General features: G+C 42.6%; 4 protein-coding genes across 4 annotated transcripts; all 4 read right to left on the bottom strand.

Annotated features, from left to right (window-relative positions):
- Positions 1 to 1,283: 1,283 nt before the first annotated feature.
- Positions 1,284 to 3,104, bottom strand: LOC146455959 (uncharacterized). Its single transcript, XM_085093561.1, has one exon. The coding sequence runs from the start codon at positions 3,092 to 3,094 to the stop codon at positions 1,643 to 1,645; it is 1,452 nt and encodes a 483-aa protein (XP_084949687.1). The 5' UTR covers positions 3,095 to 3,104; the 3' UTR covers positions 1,284 to 1,642.
- Positions 3,105 to 4,973: 1,869 nt separating this feature from the next.
- LOC146455958 (uncharacterized) lies at positions 4,974 to 8,141 on the bottom strand. Its single transcript, XM_085093563.1, has one exon. It carries the CDS (start codon positions 6,782 to 6,784, stop codon positions 5,333 to 5,335), a length of 1,452 nt encoding a protein of 483 aa, XP_084949689.1. The 5' UTR covers positions 6,785 to 8,141; the 3' UTR covers positions 4,974 to 5,332.
- Positions 8,142 to 8,663: 522 nt separating this feature from the next.
- LOC146455957 (uncharacterized) lies at positions 8,664 to 10,484 on the bottom strand. The gene has a single exon (XM_085093559.1). The coding sequence runs from the start codon at positions 10,472 to 10,474 to the stop codon at positions 9,023 to 9,025; it is 1,452 nt and encodes a 483-aa protein (XP_084949685.1). The 5' UTR covers positions 10,475 to 10,484; the 3' UTR covers positions 8,664 to 9,022.
- A 1,869-nt stretch (positions 10,485 to 12,353) lies between these two features.
- On the bottom strand, positions 12,354 to 15,727 carry LOC146455956 (uncharacterized). The gene has a single exon (XM_085093558.1). The coding sequence runs from the start codon at positions 14,162 to 14,164 to the stop codon at positions 12,713 to 12,715; it is 1,452 nt and encodes a 483-aa protein (XP_084949684.1). The 5' UTR covers positions 14,165 to 15,727; the 3' UTR covers positions 12,354 to 12,712.
- Positions 15,728 to 15,735: the final 8 nt, after the last annotated feature.

Here is a 15,735-nt window from a genome sequence, read left to right as displayed (position 1 = left end):
TAATTAACGTCCAAGAATATTGCCGTTAATTGGTTCTAATTCGCGGAGATAATGGTGTTAATTTATTACGCAAAGAGAGGCATTATCTCATCACTTCGCCATTTATACAATGGTTTTTACGGGCGCAATTGACTCGCAAAGAAAGGCGTATATTGGATATTTGGCGCGGCAGAAGATATTACCAGCCGTAGAGATAATGAAACAATGCAACATTTCACTTGCATCGGTCTACAGAATTCGAGACGAGTTCATATCGGTGAAACAGACCGGCCCGCATAAACGCGCAGGAGGACGTCCAAGCAAGTTGTGCGCGCGCGACCAGAGAAAAATTATTCGCTGTTTGCGAGCGCTACGAAAAGAAGAAGGACATTTTTCTTCCAGTAGGATTATGGAGCGGGCTGGTCTAAAGCCTAACGAGGTAAGCAGCAGGACCATTAGGCGTTTTCTGCACAAGGAAGGCTACCACTACTTGCAGGCGCGTAAAAAAGGCTTGATGTCCGAGGATGACATGCGTCAACGTGTTCACTTTGCAAAGAACATAAAAAATAACCACTCTCGAGATATTTGGTGCAATACGGTTGCTTTCTATTTGGATGGTGTCAGTTTCTATTATAAAAGAAATCCGGCGGATCAAGCTAGAGCGCCACAAGGGAGAGTATGGAGGAGAGCGTGCGAAGGGCTTATTCAGGGATGCACGGCTAAAGGATGCAAAGAGGGGAGTGGAGGTCGCGTTTTAAGATTAATGGTGGCCATTAGTTACGGTAAAGGAGTAATTGAGTGTCATGCATATGATAATCTGGAAAGCCGTTCATTTGCCTCTTTTGTTAATGGAAAATTTGATTCTATGTTTGCAAGAGCAGACAAGAATGGTTCTCGCATGTTTGTACAAGACAACGCACCGAACCAGAATTCTGCTCTTGTTAGAAGAGTACTTAAAATGAAAAGGGCAAAACAATTATGTATACCGCCTCGCAGCCCTGACATAAATCCTATCGAGAATTTCTTTAATCTTGTTAAAAAAAAGCTGAGAAAACAGGCTCTAGAATTAAACATTACGCGTGAGACATTCGATGAATTTTCAACACGTGTAATTAGAACAATGTACAACTTTCCATCAGAGGTAATCGACAAGATTATAGACACTATGGATGGCCGTATGGATGCCATTATTACTGGAAAAGGACAACGCGTTAAGTATTAATACTTGTATTCAATATACATTTATTGTTCTTGCAACTCGGGACACGAAAGCGGTCTTTTCTGACCAAGTAATAATCAGAAGATTACGTCACGCTAGTATTTTATTGTGTTACATAGTACAGCGTGCGTGACAGGCATGTCACAAATGTCAACAAATACATTCTACAAGAGAAAATGTGTCCATTTCTTGCCGTAACATCTACCTTTCTTCAGTTTGTTTACATATAACTCTTAATAACGCAAAATACTTTAATTGCATACGATTAACAAGAAGACATTTAGCACTTTAAACGATTAACAACGATTAACAACGATTAACAGCAGTTTTGTATTAAAAGAAATGACTATGTATTCTTTTTACGAGCATTCGGTGTTAACCGTTGAAAACCTGTGTTAATCGTTGTTTTATTTCACCATTGCCTTGAAACTGTCAAGTTAATCGTTACATCCCGAATTCTAGGTCTGGTTCGCCACAAATAAGGCTTGCAAAACATCGTGCACATGGCGGGATTTCTCTTTGCTGCTCCCGCGGGATTTGAAAATTGAAATAAAAAATTCTCCAACGCACATTCATCATTTCCGTTTCATGTTCATCTACTAAGCCATTTTTAATATACATGAGCGGACGCTTTCCTGTGCAGAAGATTGGAGTATCAGCAGTCAGGGAAATGTCCTTTGCAAAATGAGTTTTTGGTGCAGGTAAATGAACAACGTGTCCCTCTAATAAAAGCAGCAAGTCATGCCACGGGATGAGTTGGGGCGACCACCGGAAGTCATTTAAAAATATGCACTCGGCACTGTCAACTCCCACCCATGCAAAGCTCCCCGAAGCGGGGTTACAAAATGTATTATAGATCGCGGTTAGGGGATTAAACAAAAATGATTTGCCACAATTCGCAGCTCCTACTATCATAAGATTTCTGTACTTCCCCCTTCCTTTAATCAAGGCATCACTTACAGCTTCTCTAAAGACAGCTACGGATAGGCCGTTGTTTTGAAGGACCTCTTTGGCGCAATCCAACCACTCCCCATTGCATCCCTCAGCACAATTTCCCTCTTTGGCTTCTTGCAATATGTCCATGCGGCTTTTCCTTGCACGAGCCAACTTTTTGGGTGCTGCTTGTATATCCCAAGCGGAATTAAGAATGTCCGCGACTACCTTTGGACTACGAGTGATTAGGAATTCTGCAAGATCCGTTTTTCCCGCTTCTTTCTGTTCAAAAGCTAAGGCTTGAAGCTCTGTTAAAGTTTTTATACCCGTTTCCACAATAATTTCCGAGACTTCGTACGGGGAAAGTCGCTTCTTTCGCCTCTTGCTGGCCAGTGAGGTCACTTGGGGATTTTCCTCTGAGTCTTGCTCCGAATCGCTGTCTTCTTCTTCATTTTCGTCCAATGTACTTTTCGTGTGCTGAGAACGCCGTGCTCGACTCGCCGAGCTTGTTTGGGGTTCACGATTATGACCAAGATAAGGGTGATTTGGACTTTCTGTAAACTCGCGATCACATTTTGTGACATAACGCCACGCGCTGAAATAGTTGTGATGCTTGTTGGAAAAGTGAACTGAAATCCCGAATTCCTTCAATAGAAATTCCTTCGCCGATAACCAGCGTTGATTACGATCCAGTTTCAGTGCGAGATGATAATGTTCACCACCGTTCTTATGTTTCTCCCGACAGCAACACCACTGAACAACTCTCACTTTGCCTTGAGAAAATGCGGACACAATTGCTGAGGCGAAATTTTCCCGGGTTGGAAATTTAGTAATATCTGCCTGGCTATATGTCACCAAATAAACACTGCGTAGGTCACTTCTAAGGAGAGAATCTTGGGATAACGATTTACCCGGCTCCTCTGAACTTGATTCATCACTTTCATAGCTTTGCAAAAGATCCATAGTGTTGGTGGCTACTAACTTCACCGAACAATGGCAAAACAAGTGGCCAGAACGACACGCGAGTTGTTTATATCACGATCGGCGTGATCTATTTTTGGCTTGTTACATCTCTGCTAAATAAAACACTGACGTTAACGTACGCGTAACTTAAGAAACACCGACAGGTGTGTCAAAACACGGCTCCCTGGAAGTTCAAAGTTTTTGAGTTCTGAGGAAATGGAAAAACATTGGCTAACACAATCGTGGACAAAACGGTTAAGAAAACGTACCCTTCCAAGCATTTTTACAAGTAAACAATCGAACGACCACATTTTCCCCGCCCCCCTCCCCCCAACTCAATGTTGTTTGGTGGGTCACGAACAGTTTCCCGGCAATCAGCACTTCCCAAATCAACATTGTATAGGGGGAGGGGGGGAGGGAGAAGTAACTTGTAGAAATTCGAGGGGAGGAATAGGAAATAATTGTTTTTGGTGGGCCGCGTTGAGATTTCTTAACGAGAATTGGCCACGATTGTAAAACAGACAAATTGTTAAAAAACTGAGATCTAACCCTGCACAGAAACCCGGCCGGGTGATATGTAATTGGACATGGGGTACTAATTAACGTCCAAGAATATTGCCGTTAATTGGTTCTAATTCGCGGAGATAATGGTGTTAATTTATTACGCAAAGAGAGGCATTATCTCATCACTTCGCCATTTATACAATGGTTTTTACGGGCGCAATTGACTCGCAAAGAAAGGCGTATATTGGATATTTGGCGCGGCAGAAGATATTACCAGCCGTAGAGATAATGAAACAATGCAACATTTCACTTGCATCGGTCTACAGAATTCGAGACGAGTTCATATCGGTGAAACAGACCGGCCCGCATAAACGCGCAGGAGGACGTCCAAGCAAGTTGTGCGCGCGCGACCAGAGAAAAATTATTCGCTGTTTGCGAGCGCTACGAAAAGAAGAAGGACATTTTTCTTCCAGTAGGATTATGGAGCGGGCTGGTCTAAAGCCTAACGAGGTAAGCAGCAGGACCATTAGGCGTTTTCTGCACAAGGAAGGCTACCACTACTTGCAGGCGCGTAAAAAAGGCTTGATGTCCGAGGATGACATGCGTCAACGTGTTCACTTTGCAAAGAACATAAAAAATAACCACTCTCGAGATATTTGGTGCAATACGGTTGCTTTCTATTTGGATGGTGTCAGTTTCTATTATAAAAGAAATCCGGCGGATCAAGCTAGAGCGCCACAAGGGAGAGTATGGAGGAGAGCGTGCGAAGGGCTTATTCAGGGATGCACGGCTAAAGGATGCAAAGAGGGGAGTGGAGGTCGCGTTTTAAGATTAATGGTGGCCATTAGTTACGGTAAAGGAGTAATTGAGTGTCATGCATATGATAATCTGGAAAGCCGTTCATTTGCCTCTTTTGTTAATGGAAAATTTGATTCTATGTTTGCAAGAGCAGACAAGAATGGTTCTCGCATGTTTGTACAAGACAACGCACCGAACCAGAATTCTGCTCTTGTTAGAAGAGTACTTAAAATGAAAAGGGCAAAACAATTATGTATACCGCCTCGCAGCCCTGACATAAATCCTATCGAGAATTTCTTTAATCTTGTTAAAAAAAAGCTGAGAAAACAGGCTCTAGAATTAAACATTACGCGTGAGACATTCGATGAATTTTCAACACGTGTAATTAGAACAATGTACAACTTTCCATCAGAGGTAATCGACAAGATTATAGACACTATGGATGGCCGTATGGATGCCATTATTACTGGAAAAGGACAACGCGTTAAGTATTAATACTTGTATTCAATATACATTTATTGTTCTTGCAACTCGGGACACGAAAGCGGTCTTTTCTGACCAAGTAATAATCAGAAGATTACGTCACGCTAGTATTTTATTGTGTTACATAGTACAGCGTGCGTGACAGGCATGTCACAAATGTCAACAAATACATTCTACAAGAGAAAATGTGTCCATTTCTTGCCGTAACATCTACCTTTCTTCAGTTTGTTTACATATAACTCTTAATAACGCAAAATACTTTAATTGCATACGATTAACAAGAAGACATTTAGCACTTTAAACGATTAACAACGATTAACAACGATTAACAGCAGTTTTGTATTAAAAGAAATGACTATGTATTCTTTTTACGAGCATTCGGTGTTAACCGTTGAAAACCTGTGTTAATCGTTGTTTTATTTCACCATTGCCTTGAAACTGTCAAGTTAATCGTTACATCCCGAATTCTAGGTCTGGTTCGCCACAAATAAGGCTTGCAAAACATCGTGCACATGGCGGGATTTCTCTTTGCTGCTCCCGCGGGATTTGAAAATTGAAATAAAAAATTCTCCAACGCACATTCATCATTTCCGTTTCATGTTCATCTACTAAGCCATTTTTAATATACATGAGCGGACGCTTTCCTGTGCAGAAGATTGGAGTATCAGCAGTCAGGGAAATGTCCTTTGCAAAATGAGTTTTTGGTGCAGGTAAATGAACAACGTGTCCCTCTAATAAAAGCAGCAAGTCATGCCACGGGATGAGTTGGGGCGACCACCGGAAGTCATTTAAAAATATGCACTCGGCACTGTCAACTCCCACCCATGCAAAGCTCCCCGAAGCGGGGTTACAAAATGTATTATAGATCGCGGTTAGGGGATTAAACAAAAATGATTTGCCACAATTCGCAGCTCCTACTATCATAAGATTTCTGTACTTCCCCCTTCCTTTAATCAAGGCATCACTTACAGCTTCTCTAAAGACAGCTACGGATAGGCCGTTGTTTTGAAGGACCTCTTTGGCGCAATCCAACCACTCCCCATTGCATCCCTCAGCACAATTTCCCTCTTTGGCTTCTTGCAATATGTCCATGCGGCTTTTCCTTGCACGAGCCAACTTTTTGGGTGCTGCTTGTATATCCCAAGCGGAATTAAGAATGTCCGCGACTACCTTTGGACTACGAGTGATTAGGAATTCTGCAAGATCCGTTTTTCCCGCTTCTTTCTGTTCAAAAGCTAAGGCTTGAAGCTCTGTTAAAGTTTTTATACCCGTTTCCACAATAATTTCCGAGACTTCGTACGGGGAAAGTCGCTTCTTTCGCCTCTTGCTGGCCAGTGAGGTCACTTGGGGATTTTCCTCTGAGTCTTGCTCCGAATCGCTGTCTTCTTCTTCATTTTCGTCCAATGTACTTTTCGTGTGCTGAGAACGCCGTGCTCGACTCGCCGAGCTTGTTTGGGGTTCACGATTATGACCAAGATAAGGGTGATTTGGACTTTCTGTAAACTCGCGATCACATTTTGTGACATAACGCCACGCGCTGAAATAGTTGTGATGCTTGTTGGAAAAGTGAACTGAAATCCCGAATTCCTTCAATAGAAATTCCTTCGCCGATAACCAGCGTTGATTACGATCCAGTTTCAGTGCGAGATGATAATGTTCACCACCGTTCTTATGTTTCTCCCGACAGCAACACCACTGAACAACTCTCACTTTGCCTTGAGAAAATGCGGACACAATTGCTGAGGCGAAATTTTCCCGGGTTGGAAATTTAGTAATATCTGCCTGGCTATATGTCACCAAATAAACACTGCGTAGGTCACTTCTAAGGAGAGAATCTTGGGATAACGATTTACCCGGCTCCTCTGAACTTGATTCATCACTTTCATAGCTTTGCAAAAGATCCATAGTGTTGGTGGCTACTAACTTCACCGAACAATGGCAAAACAAGTGGCCAGAACGACACGCGAGTTGTTTATATCACGATCGGCGTGATCTATTTTTGGCTTGTTACATCTCTGCTAAATAAAACACTGACGTTAACGTACGCGTAACTTAAGAAACACCGACAGGTGTGTCAAAACACGGCTCCCTGGAAGTTCAAAGTTTTTGAGTTCTGAGGAAATGGAAAAACATTGGCTAACACAATCGTGGACAAAACGGTTAAGAAAACGTACCCTTCCAAGCATTTTTACAAGTAAACAATCGAACGACCACATTTTCCCCGCCCCCCTCCCCCCAACTCAATGTTGTTTGGTGGGTCACGAACAGTTTCCCGGCAATCAGCACTTCCCAAATCAACATTGTATAGGGGGAGGGGGGGAGGGAGAAGTAACTTGTAGAAATTCGAGGGGAGGAATAGGAAATAATTGTTTTTGGTGGGCCGCGTTGAGATTTCTTAACGAGAATTGGCCACGATTGTAAAACAGACAAATTGTTAAAAAACTGAGATCTAACCCTGCACAGAAACCCGGCCGGGTGATATGTAATTGGACATGGGGTACTAATTAACGTCCAAGAATATTGCCGTTAATTGGTTCTAATTCGCGGAGATAATGGTGTTAATTTATTACGCAAAGAGAGGCATTATCTCATCACTTCGCCATTTATACAATGGTTTTTACGGGCGCAATTGACTCGCAAAGAAAGGCGTATATTGGATATTTGGCGCGGCAGAAGATATTACCAGCCGTAGAGATAATGAAACAATGCAACATTTCACTTGCATCGGTCTACAGAATTCGAGACGAGTTCATATCGGTGAAACAGACCGGCCCGCATAAACGCGCAGGAGGACGTCCAAGCAAGTTGTGCGCGCGCGACCAGAGAAAAATTATTCGCTGTTTGCGAGCGCTACGAAAAGAAGAAGGACATTTTTCTTCCAGTAGGATTATGGAGCGGGCTGGTCTAAAGCCTAACGAGGTAAGCAGCAGGACCATTAGGCGTTTTCTGCACAAGGAAGGCTACCACTACTTGCAGGCGCGTAAAAAAGGCTTGATGTCCGAGGATGACATGCGTCAACGTGTTCACTTTGCAAAGAACATAAAAAATAACCACTCTCGAGATATTTGGTGCAATACGGTTGCTTTCTATTTGGATGGTGTCAGTTTCTATTATAAAAGAAATCCGGCGGATCAAGCTAGAGCGCCACAAGGGAGAGTATGGAGGAGAGCGTGCGAAGGGCTTATTCAGGGATGCACGGCTAAAGGATGCAAAGAGGGGAGTGGAGGTCGCGTTTTAAGATTAATGGTGGCCATTAGTTACGGTAAAGGAGTAATTGAGTTTCATGCATATGATAATCTGGAAAGCCGTTCATTTGCCTCTTTTGTTAATGGAAAATTTGATTCTATGTTTGCAAGAGCAGACAAGAATGGTTCTCGCATGTTTGTACAAGACAACGCACCGAACCAGAATTCTGCTCTTGTTAGAAGAGTACTTAAAATGAAAAGGGCAAAACAATTATGTATACCGCCTCGCAGCCCTGACATAAATCCTATCGAGAATTTCTTTAATCTTGTTAAAAAAAAGCTGAGAAAACAGGCTCTAGAATTAAACATTACGCGTGAGACATTCGATGAATTTTCAACACGTGTAATTAGAACAATGTACAACTTTCCATCAGAGGTAATCGACAAGATTATAGACACTATGGATGGCCGTATGGATGCCATTATTACTGGAAAAGGACAACGCGTTAAGTATTAATACTTGTATTCAATATACATTTATTGTTCTTGCAACTCGGGACACGAAAGCGGTCTTTTCTGACCAAGTAATAATCAGAAGATTACGTCACGCTAGTATTTTATTGTGTTACATAGTACAGCGTGCGTGACAGGCATGTCACAAATGTCAACAAATACATTCTACAAGAGAAAATGTGTCCATTTCTTGCCGTAACATCTACCTTTCTTCAGTTTGTTTACATATAACTCTTAATAACGCAAAATACTTTAATTGCATACGATTAACAAGAAGACATTTAGCACTTTAAACGATTAACAACGATTAACAACGATTAACAGCAGTTTTGTATTAAAAGAAATGACTATGTATTCTTTTTACGAGCATTCGGTGTTAACCGTTGAAAACCTGTGTTAATCGTTGTTTTATTTCACCATTGCCTTGAAACTGTCAAGTTAATCGTTACATCCCGAATTCTAGGTCTGGTTCGCCACAAATAAGGCTTGCAAAACATCGTGCACATGGCGGGATTTCTCTTTGCTGCTCCCGCGGGATTTGAAAATTGAAATAAAAAATTCTCCAACGCACATTCATCATTTCCGTTTCATGTTCATCTACTAAGCCATTTTTAATATACATGAGCGGACGCTTTCCTGTGCAGAAGATTGGAGTATCAGCAGTCAGGGAAATGTCCTTTGCAAAATGAGTTTTTGGTGCAGGTAAATGAACAACGTGTCCCTCTAATAAAAGCAGCAAGTCATGCCACGGGATGAGTTGGGGCGACCACCGGAAGTCATTTAAAAATATGCACTCGGCACTGTCAACTCCCACCCATGCAAAGCTCCCCGAAGCGGGGTTACAAAATGTATTATAGATCGCGGTTAGGGGATTAAACAAAAATGATTTGCCACAATTCGCAGCTCCTACTATCATAAGATTTCTGTACTTCCCCCTTCCTTTAATCAAGGCATCACTTACAGCTTCTCTAAAGACAGCTACGGATAGGCCGTTGTTTTGAAGGACCTCTTTGGCGCAATCCAACCACTCCCCATTGCATCCCTCAGCACAATTTCCCTCTTTGGCTTCTTGCAATATGTCCATGCGGCTTTTCCTTGCACGAGCCAACTTTTTGGGTGCTGCTTGTATATCCCAAGCGGAATTAAGAATGTCCGCGACTACCTTTGGACTACGAGTGATTAGGAATTCTGCAAGATCCGTTTTTCCCGCTTCTTTCTGTTCAAAAGCTAAGGCTTGAAGCTCTGTTAAAGTTTTTATACCCGTTTCCACAATAATTTCCGAGACTTCGTACGGGGAAAGTCGCTTCTTTCGCCTCTTGCTGGCCAGTGAGGTCACTTGGGGATTTTCCTCTGAGTCTTGCTCCGAATCGCTGTCTTCTTCTTCATTTTCGTCCAATGTACTTTTCGTGTGCTGAGAACGCCGTGCTCGACTCGCCGAGCTTGTTTGGGGTTCACGATTATGACCAAGATAAGGGTGATTTGGACTTTCTGTAAACTCGCGATCACATTTTGTGACATAACGCCACGCGCTGAAATAGTTGTGATGCTTGTTGGAAAAGTGAACTGAAATCCCGAATTCCTTCAATAGAAATTCCTTCGCCGATAACCAGCGTTGATTACGATCCAGTTTCAGTGCGAGATGATAATGTTCACCACCGTTCTTATGTTTCTCCCGACAGCAACACCACTGAACAACTCTCACTTTGCCTTGAGAAAATGCGGACACAATTGCTGAGGCGAAATTTTCCCGGGTTGGAAATTTAGTAATATCTGCCTGGCTATATGTCACCAAATAAACACTGCGTAGGTCACTTCTAAGGAGAGAATCTTGGGATAACGATTTACCCGGCTCCTCTGAACTTGATTCATCACTTTCATAGCTTTGCAAAAGATCCATAGTGTTGGTGGCTACTAACTTCACCGAACAATGGCAAAACAAGTGGCCAGAACGACACGCGAGTTGTTTATATCACGATCGGCGTGATCTATTTTTGGCTTGTTACATCTCTGCTAAATAAAACACTGACGTTAACGTACGCGTAACTTAAGAAACACCGACAGGTGTGTCAAAACACGGCTCCCTGGAAGTTCAAAGTTTTTGAGTTCTGAGGAAATGGAAAAACATTGGCTAACACAATCGTGGACAAAACGGTTAAGAAAACGTACCCTTCCAAGCATTTTTACAAGTAAACAATCGAACGACCACATTTTCCCCGCCCCCCTCCCCCCAACTCAATGTTGTTTGGTGGGTCACGAACAGTTTCCCGGCAATCAGCACTTCCCAAATCAACATTGTATAGGGGGAGGGGGGGAGGGAGAAGTAACTTGTAGAAATTCGAGGGGAGGAATAGGAAATAATTGTTTTTGGTGGGCCGCGTTGAGATTTCTTAACGAGAATTGGCCACGATTGTAAAACAGACAAATTGTTAAAAAACTGAGATCTAACCCTGCACAGAAACCCGGCCGGGTGATATGTAATTGGACATGGGGTACTAATTAACGTCCAAGAATATTGCCGTTAATTGGTTCTAATTCGCGGAGATAATGGTGTTAATTTATTACGCAAAGAGAGGCATTATCTCATCACTTCGCCATTTATACAATGGTTTTTACGGGCGCAATTGACTCGCAAAGAAAGGCGTATATTGGATATTTGGCGCGGCAGAAGATATTACCAGCCGTAGAGATAATGAAACAATGCAACATTTCACTTGCATCGGTCTACAGAATTCGAGACGAGTTCATATCGGTGAAACAGACCGGCCCGCATAAACGCGCAGGAGGACGTCCAAGCAAGTTGTGCGCGCGCGACCAGAGAAAAATTATTCGCTGTTTGCGAGCGCTACGAAAAGAAGAAGGACATTTTTCTTCCAGTAGGATTATGGAGCGGGCTGGTCTAAAGCCTAACGAGGTAAGCAGCAGGACCATTAGGCGTTTTCTGCACAAGGAAGGCTACCACTACTTGCAGGCGCGTAAAAAAGGCTTGATGTCCGAGGATGACATGCGTCAACGTGTTCACTTTGCAAAGAACATAAAAAATAACCACTCTCGAGATATTTGGTGCAATACGGTTGCTTTCTATTTGGATGGTGTCAGTTTCTATTATAAAAGAAATCCGGCGGATCAAGCTAGAGCGCCACAAGGGAGAGTATGGAGGAGAGCGTGCGAAGGGCTTATTCAGGGATGCACGGCTAAAGGATGCAAAGAGGGGAGTGGAGGTCGCGTTTTAAGATTAATGGTGGCCATTAGTTACGGTAAAGGAGTAATTGAGTGTCATGCATATGATAATCTGGAAAGCCGTTCATTTGCCTCTTTTGTTAATGGAAAATTTGATTCTATGTTTGCAAGAGCAGACAAGAATGGTTCTCGCATGTTTGTACAAGACAACGCACCGAACCAGAATTCTGCTCTTGTTAGAAGAGTACTTAAAATGAAAAGGGCAAAACAATTATGTATACCGCCTCGCAGCCCTGACATAAATCCTATCGAGAATTTCTTTAATCTTGTTAAAAAAAAGCTGAGAAAACAGGCTCTAGAATTAAACATTACGCGTGAGACATTCGATGAATTTTCAACACGTGTAATTAGAACAATGTACAACTTTCCATCAGAGGTAATCGACAAGATTATAGACACTATGGATGGCCGTATGGATGCCATTATTACTGGAAAAGGACAACGCGTTAAGTATTAATACTTGTATTCAATATACATTTATTGTTCTTGCAACTCGGGACACGAAAGCGGTCTTTTCTGACCAAGTAATAATCAGAAGATTACGTCACGCTAGTATTTTATTGTGTTACATAGTACAGCGTGCGTGACAGGCATGTCACAAATGTCAACAAATACATTCTACAAGAGAAAATGTGTCCATTTCTTGCCGTAACATCTACCTTTCTTCAGTTTGTTTACATATAACTCTTAATAACGCAAAATACTTTAATTGCATACGATTAACAAGAAGACATTTAGCACTTTAAACGATTAACAACGATTAACAACGATTAACAGCAGTTTTGTATTAAAAGAAATGACTATGTATTCTTTTTACGAGCATTCGGTGTTAACCGTTGAAAACCTGTGTTAATCGTTGTTTTATTTCACCATTGCCTTGAAACTGTCAAGTTAATCGTTACATCCCGAATTCTAGGTCTGGTTCGCCACAAATAAGGCTTGCAAAACATCGTGCACATGGCGGGATTTCTCTTTGCTGCTCCCGCGGGATTTGAAAATTGAAATAAAAAATTCTCCAACGCACATTCATCATTTCCGTTTCATGTTCATCTACTAAGCCATTTTTAATATACATGAGCGGACGCTTTCCTGTGCAGAAGATTGGAGTATCAGCAGTCAGGGAAATGTCCTTTGCAAAATGAGTTTTTGGTGCAGGTAAATGAACAACGTGTCCCTCTAATAAAAGCAGCAAGTCATGCCACGGGATGAGTTGGGGCGACCACCGGAAGTCATTTAAAAATATGCACTCGGCACTGTCAACTCCCACCCATGCAAAGCTCCCCGAAGCGGGGTTACAAAATGTATTATAGATCGCGGTTAGGGGATTAAACAAAAATGATTTGCCACAATTCGCAGCTCCTACTATCATAAGATTTCTGTACTTCCCCCTTCCTTTAATCAAGGCATCACTTACAGCTTCTCTAAAGACAGCTACGGATAGGCCGTTGTTTTGAAGGACCTCTTTGGCGCAATCCAACCACTCCCCATTGCATCCCTCAGCACAATTTCCCTCTTTGGCTTCTTGCAATATGTCCATGCGGCTTTTCCTTGCACGAGCCAACTTTTTGGGTGCTGCTTGTATATCCCAAGCGGAATTAAGAATGTCCGCGACTACCTTTGGACTACGAGTGATTAGGAATTCTGCAAGATCCGTTTTTCCCGCTTCTTTCTGTTCAAAAGCTAAGGCTTGAAGCTCTGTTAAAGTTTTTATACCCGTTTCCACAATAATTTCCGAGACTTCGTACGGGGAAAGTCGCTTCTTTCGCCTCTTGCTGGCCAGTGAGGTCACTTGGGGATTTTCCTCTGAGTCTTGCTCCGAATCGCTGTCTTCTTCTTCATTTTCGTCCAATGTACTTTTCGTGTGCTGAGAACGCCGTGCTCGACTCGCCGAGCTTGTTTGGGGTTCACGATTATGACCAAGATAAGGGTGATTTGGACTTTCTGTAAACTCGCGATCACATTTTGTGACATAACGCCACGCGCTGAAATAGTTGTGATGCTTGTTGGAAAAGTGAACTGAAATCCCGAATTCCTTCAATAGAAATTCCTTCGCCGATAACCAGCGTTGATTACGATCCAGTTTCAGTGCGAGATGATAATGTTCACCACCGTTCTTATGTTTCTCCCGACAGCAACACCACTGAACAACTCTCACTTTGCCTTGAGAAAATGCGGACACAATTGCTGAGGCGAAATTTTCCCGGGTTGGAAATTTAGTAATATCTGCCTGGCTATATGTCACCAAATAAACACTGCGTAGGTCACTTCTAAGGAGAGAATCTTGGGATAACGATTTACCCGGCTCCTCTGAACTTGATTCATCACTTTCATAGCTTTGCAAAAGATCCATAGTGTTGGTGGCTACTAACTTCACCGAACAATGGCAAAACAAGTGGCCAGAACGACACGCGAGTTGTTTATATCACGATCGGCGTGATCTATTTTTGGCTTGTTACATCTCTGCTAAATAAAACACTGACGTTAACGTACGCGTAACTTAAGAAACACCGACAGGTGTGTCAAAACACGGCTCCCTGGAAGTTCAAAGTTTTTGAGTTCTGAGGAAATGGAAAAACATTGGCTAACACAATCGTGGACAAAACGGTTAAGAAAACGTACCCTTCCAAGCATTTTTACAAGTAAACAATCGAACGACCACATTTTCCCCGCCCCCCTCCCCCCAACTCAATGTTGTTTGGTGGGTCACGAACAGTTTCCCGGCAATCAGCACTTCCCAAATCAACATTGTATAGGGGGAGGGGGGGAGGGAGAAGTAACTTGTAGAAATTCGAGGGGAGGAATAGGAAATAATTGTTTTTGGTGGGCCGCGTTGAGATTTCTTAACGAGAATTGGCCACGATTGTAAAACAGACAAATTGTTAAAAAACTGAGATCTAACCCTGCACAGAAACCCGGCCGGGTGATATGTAATTGGACATGGGGTACTAATTAACGTCCAAGAATATTGCCGTTAATTGGTTCTAATTCGCGGAGATAATGGTGTTAATTTATTACGCAAAGAGAGGCATTATCTCATCACTTCGCCATTTATACAATGGTTTTTACGGGCGCAATTGACTCGCAAAGAAAGGCGTATATTGGATATTTGGCGCGGCAGAAGATATTACCAGCCGTAGAGATAATGAAACAATGCAACATTTCACTTGCATCGGTCTACAGAATTCGAGACGAGTTCATATCGGTGAAACAGACCGGCCCGCATAAACGCGCAGGAGGACGTCCAAGCAAGTTGTGCGCGCGCGACCAGAGAAAAATTATTCGCTGTTTGCGAGCGCTACGAAAAGAAGAAGGACATTTTTCTTCCAGTAGGATTATGGAGCGGGCTGGTCTAAAGCCTAACGAGGTAAGCAGCAGGACCATTAGGCGTTTTCTGCACAAGGAAGGCTACCACTACTTGCAGGCGCGTAAAAAAGGCTTGATGTCCGAGGATGACATGCGTCAACGTGTTCACTTTGCAAAGAACATAAAAAATAACCACTCTCGAGATATTTGGTGCAATACGGTTGCTTTCTATTTGGATGGTGTCAGTTTCTATTATAAAAGAAATCCGGCGGATCAAGCTAGAGCGCCACAAGGGAGAGTATGGAGGAGAGCGTGCGAAGGGCTTATTCAGGGATGCACGGCTAAAGGATGCAAAGAGGGGAGTGGAGGTCGCGTTTTAAGATTAATGGTGGCCATTAGTTACGGTAAAGGAGTAATTGAGTGTCATGCATATGATAATCTGGAAAGCCGTTCATTTGCCTCTTTTGTTAATGGAAAATTTGATTCTATGTTTGCAAGAGCAGACAAGAATGGTTCTCGCATGTTTGTACAAGACAACGCACCGAACCAGAATTCTGCTCTTGTTAGAAGAGTACTTAAAATGAAAAGGGCAAAACAATTATGTATACCGCCTCGCAG

This window comes from Pavona decussata, unplaced genomic scaffold (genome assembly GCF_977016875.1).
Source record: "Pavona decussata unplaced genomic scaffold, jaPavDecu1.1 SCAFFOLD_262, whole genome shotgun sequence".
Taxonomy (NCBI): Eukaryota; Metazoa; Cnidaria; class Anthozoa; order Scleractinia; family Agariciidae; genus Pavona; species Pavona decussata.
Note: the sequence above shows the minus strand (reverse complement) of the source record. Positions and strands in the feature narration are given on the sequence as shown.

What these genes read in the sequence shown, in the direction of transcription:
- LOC146455957 (XM_085093559.1), bottom strand. Translation starts at nt 10,474, where the DNA reads ATGGATCTTTTGCAAAGCTATGAAAGTGATGAATCAAGTTCAGAGGAG.
- LOC146455956 (XM_085093558.1), bottom strand. Translation starts at nt 14,164, where the DNA reads ATGGATCTTTTGCAAAGCTATGAAAGTGATGAATCAAGTTCAGAGGAG.
- LOC146455959 (XM_085093561.1), bottom strand. Translation starts at nt 3,094, where the DNA reads ATGGATCTTTTGCAAAGCTATGAAAGTGATGAATCAAGTTCAGAGGAG.
- LOC146455958 (XM_085093563.1), bottom strand. Translation starts at nt 6,784, where the DNA reads ATGGATCTTTTGCAAAGCTATGAAAGTGATGAATCAAGTTCAGAGGAG.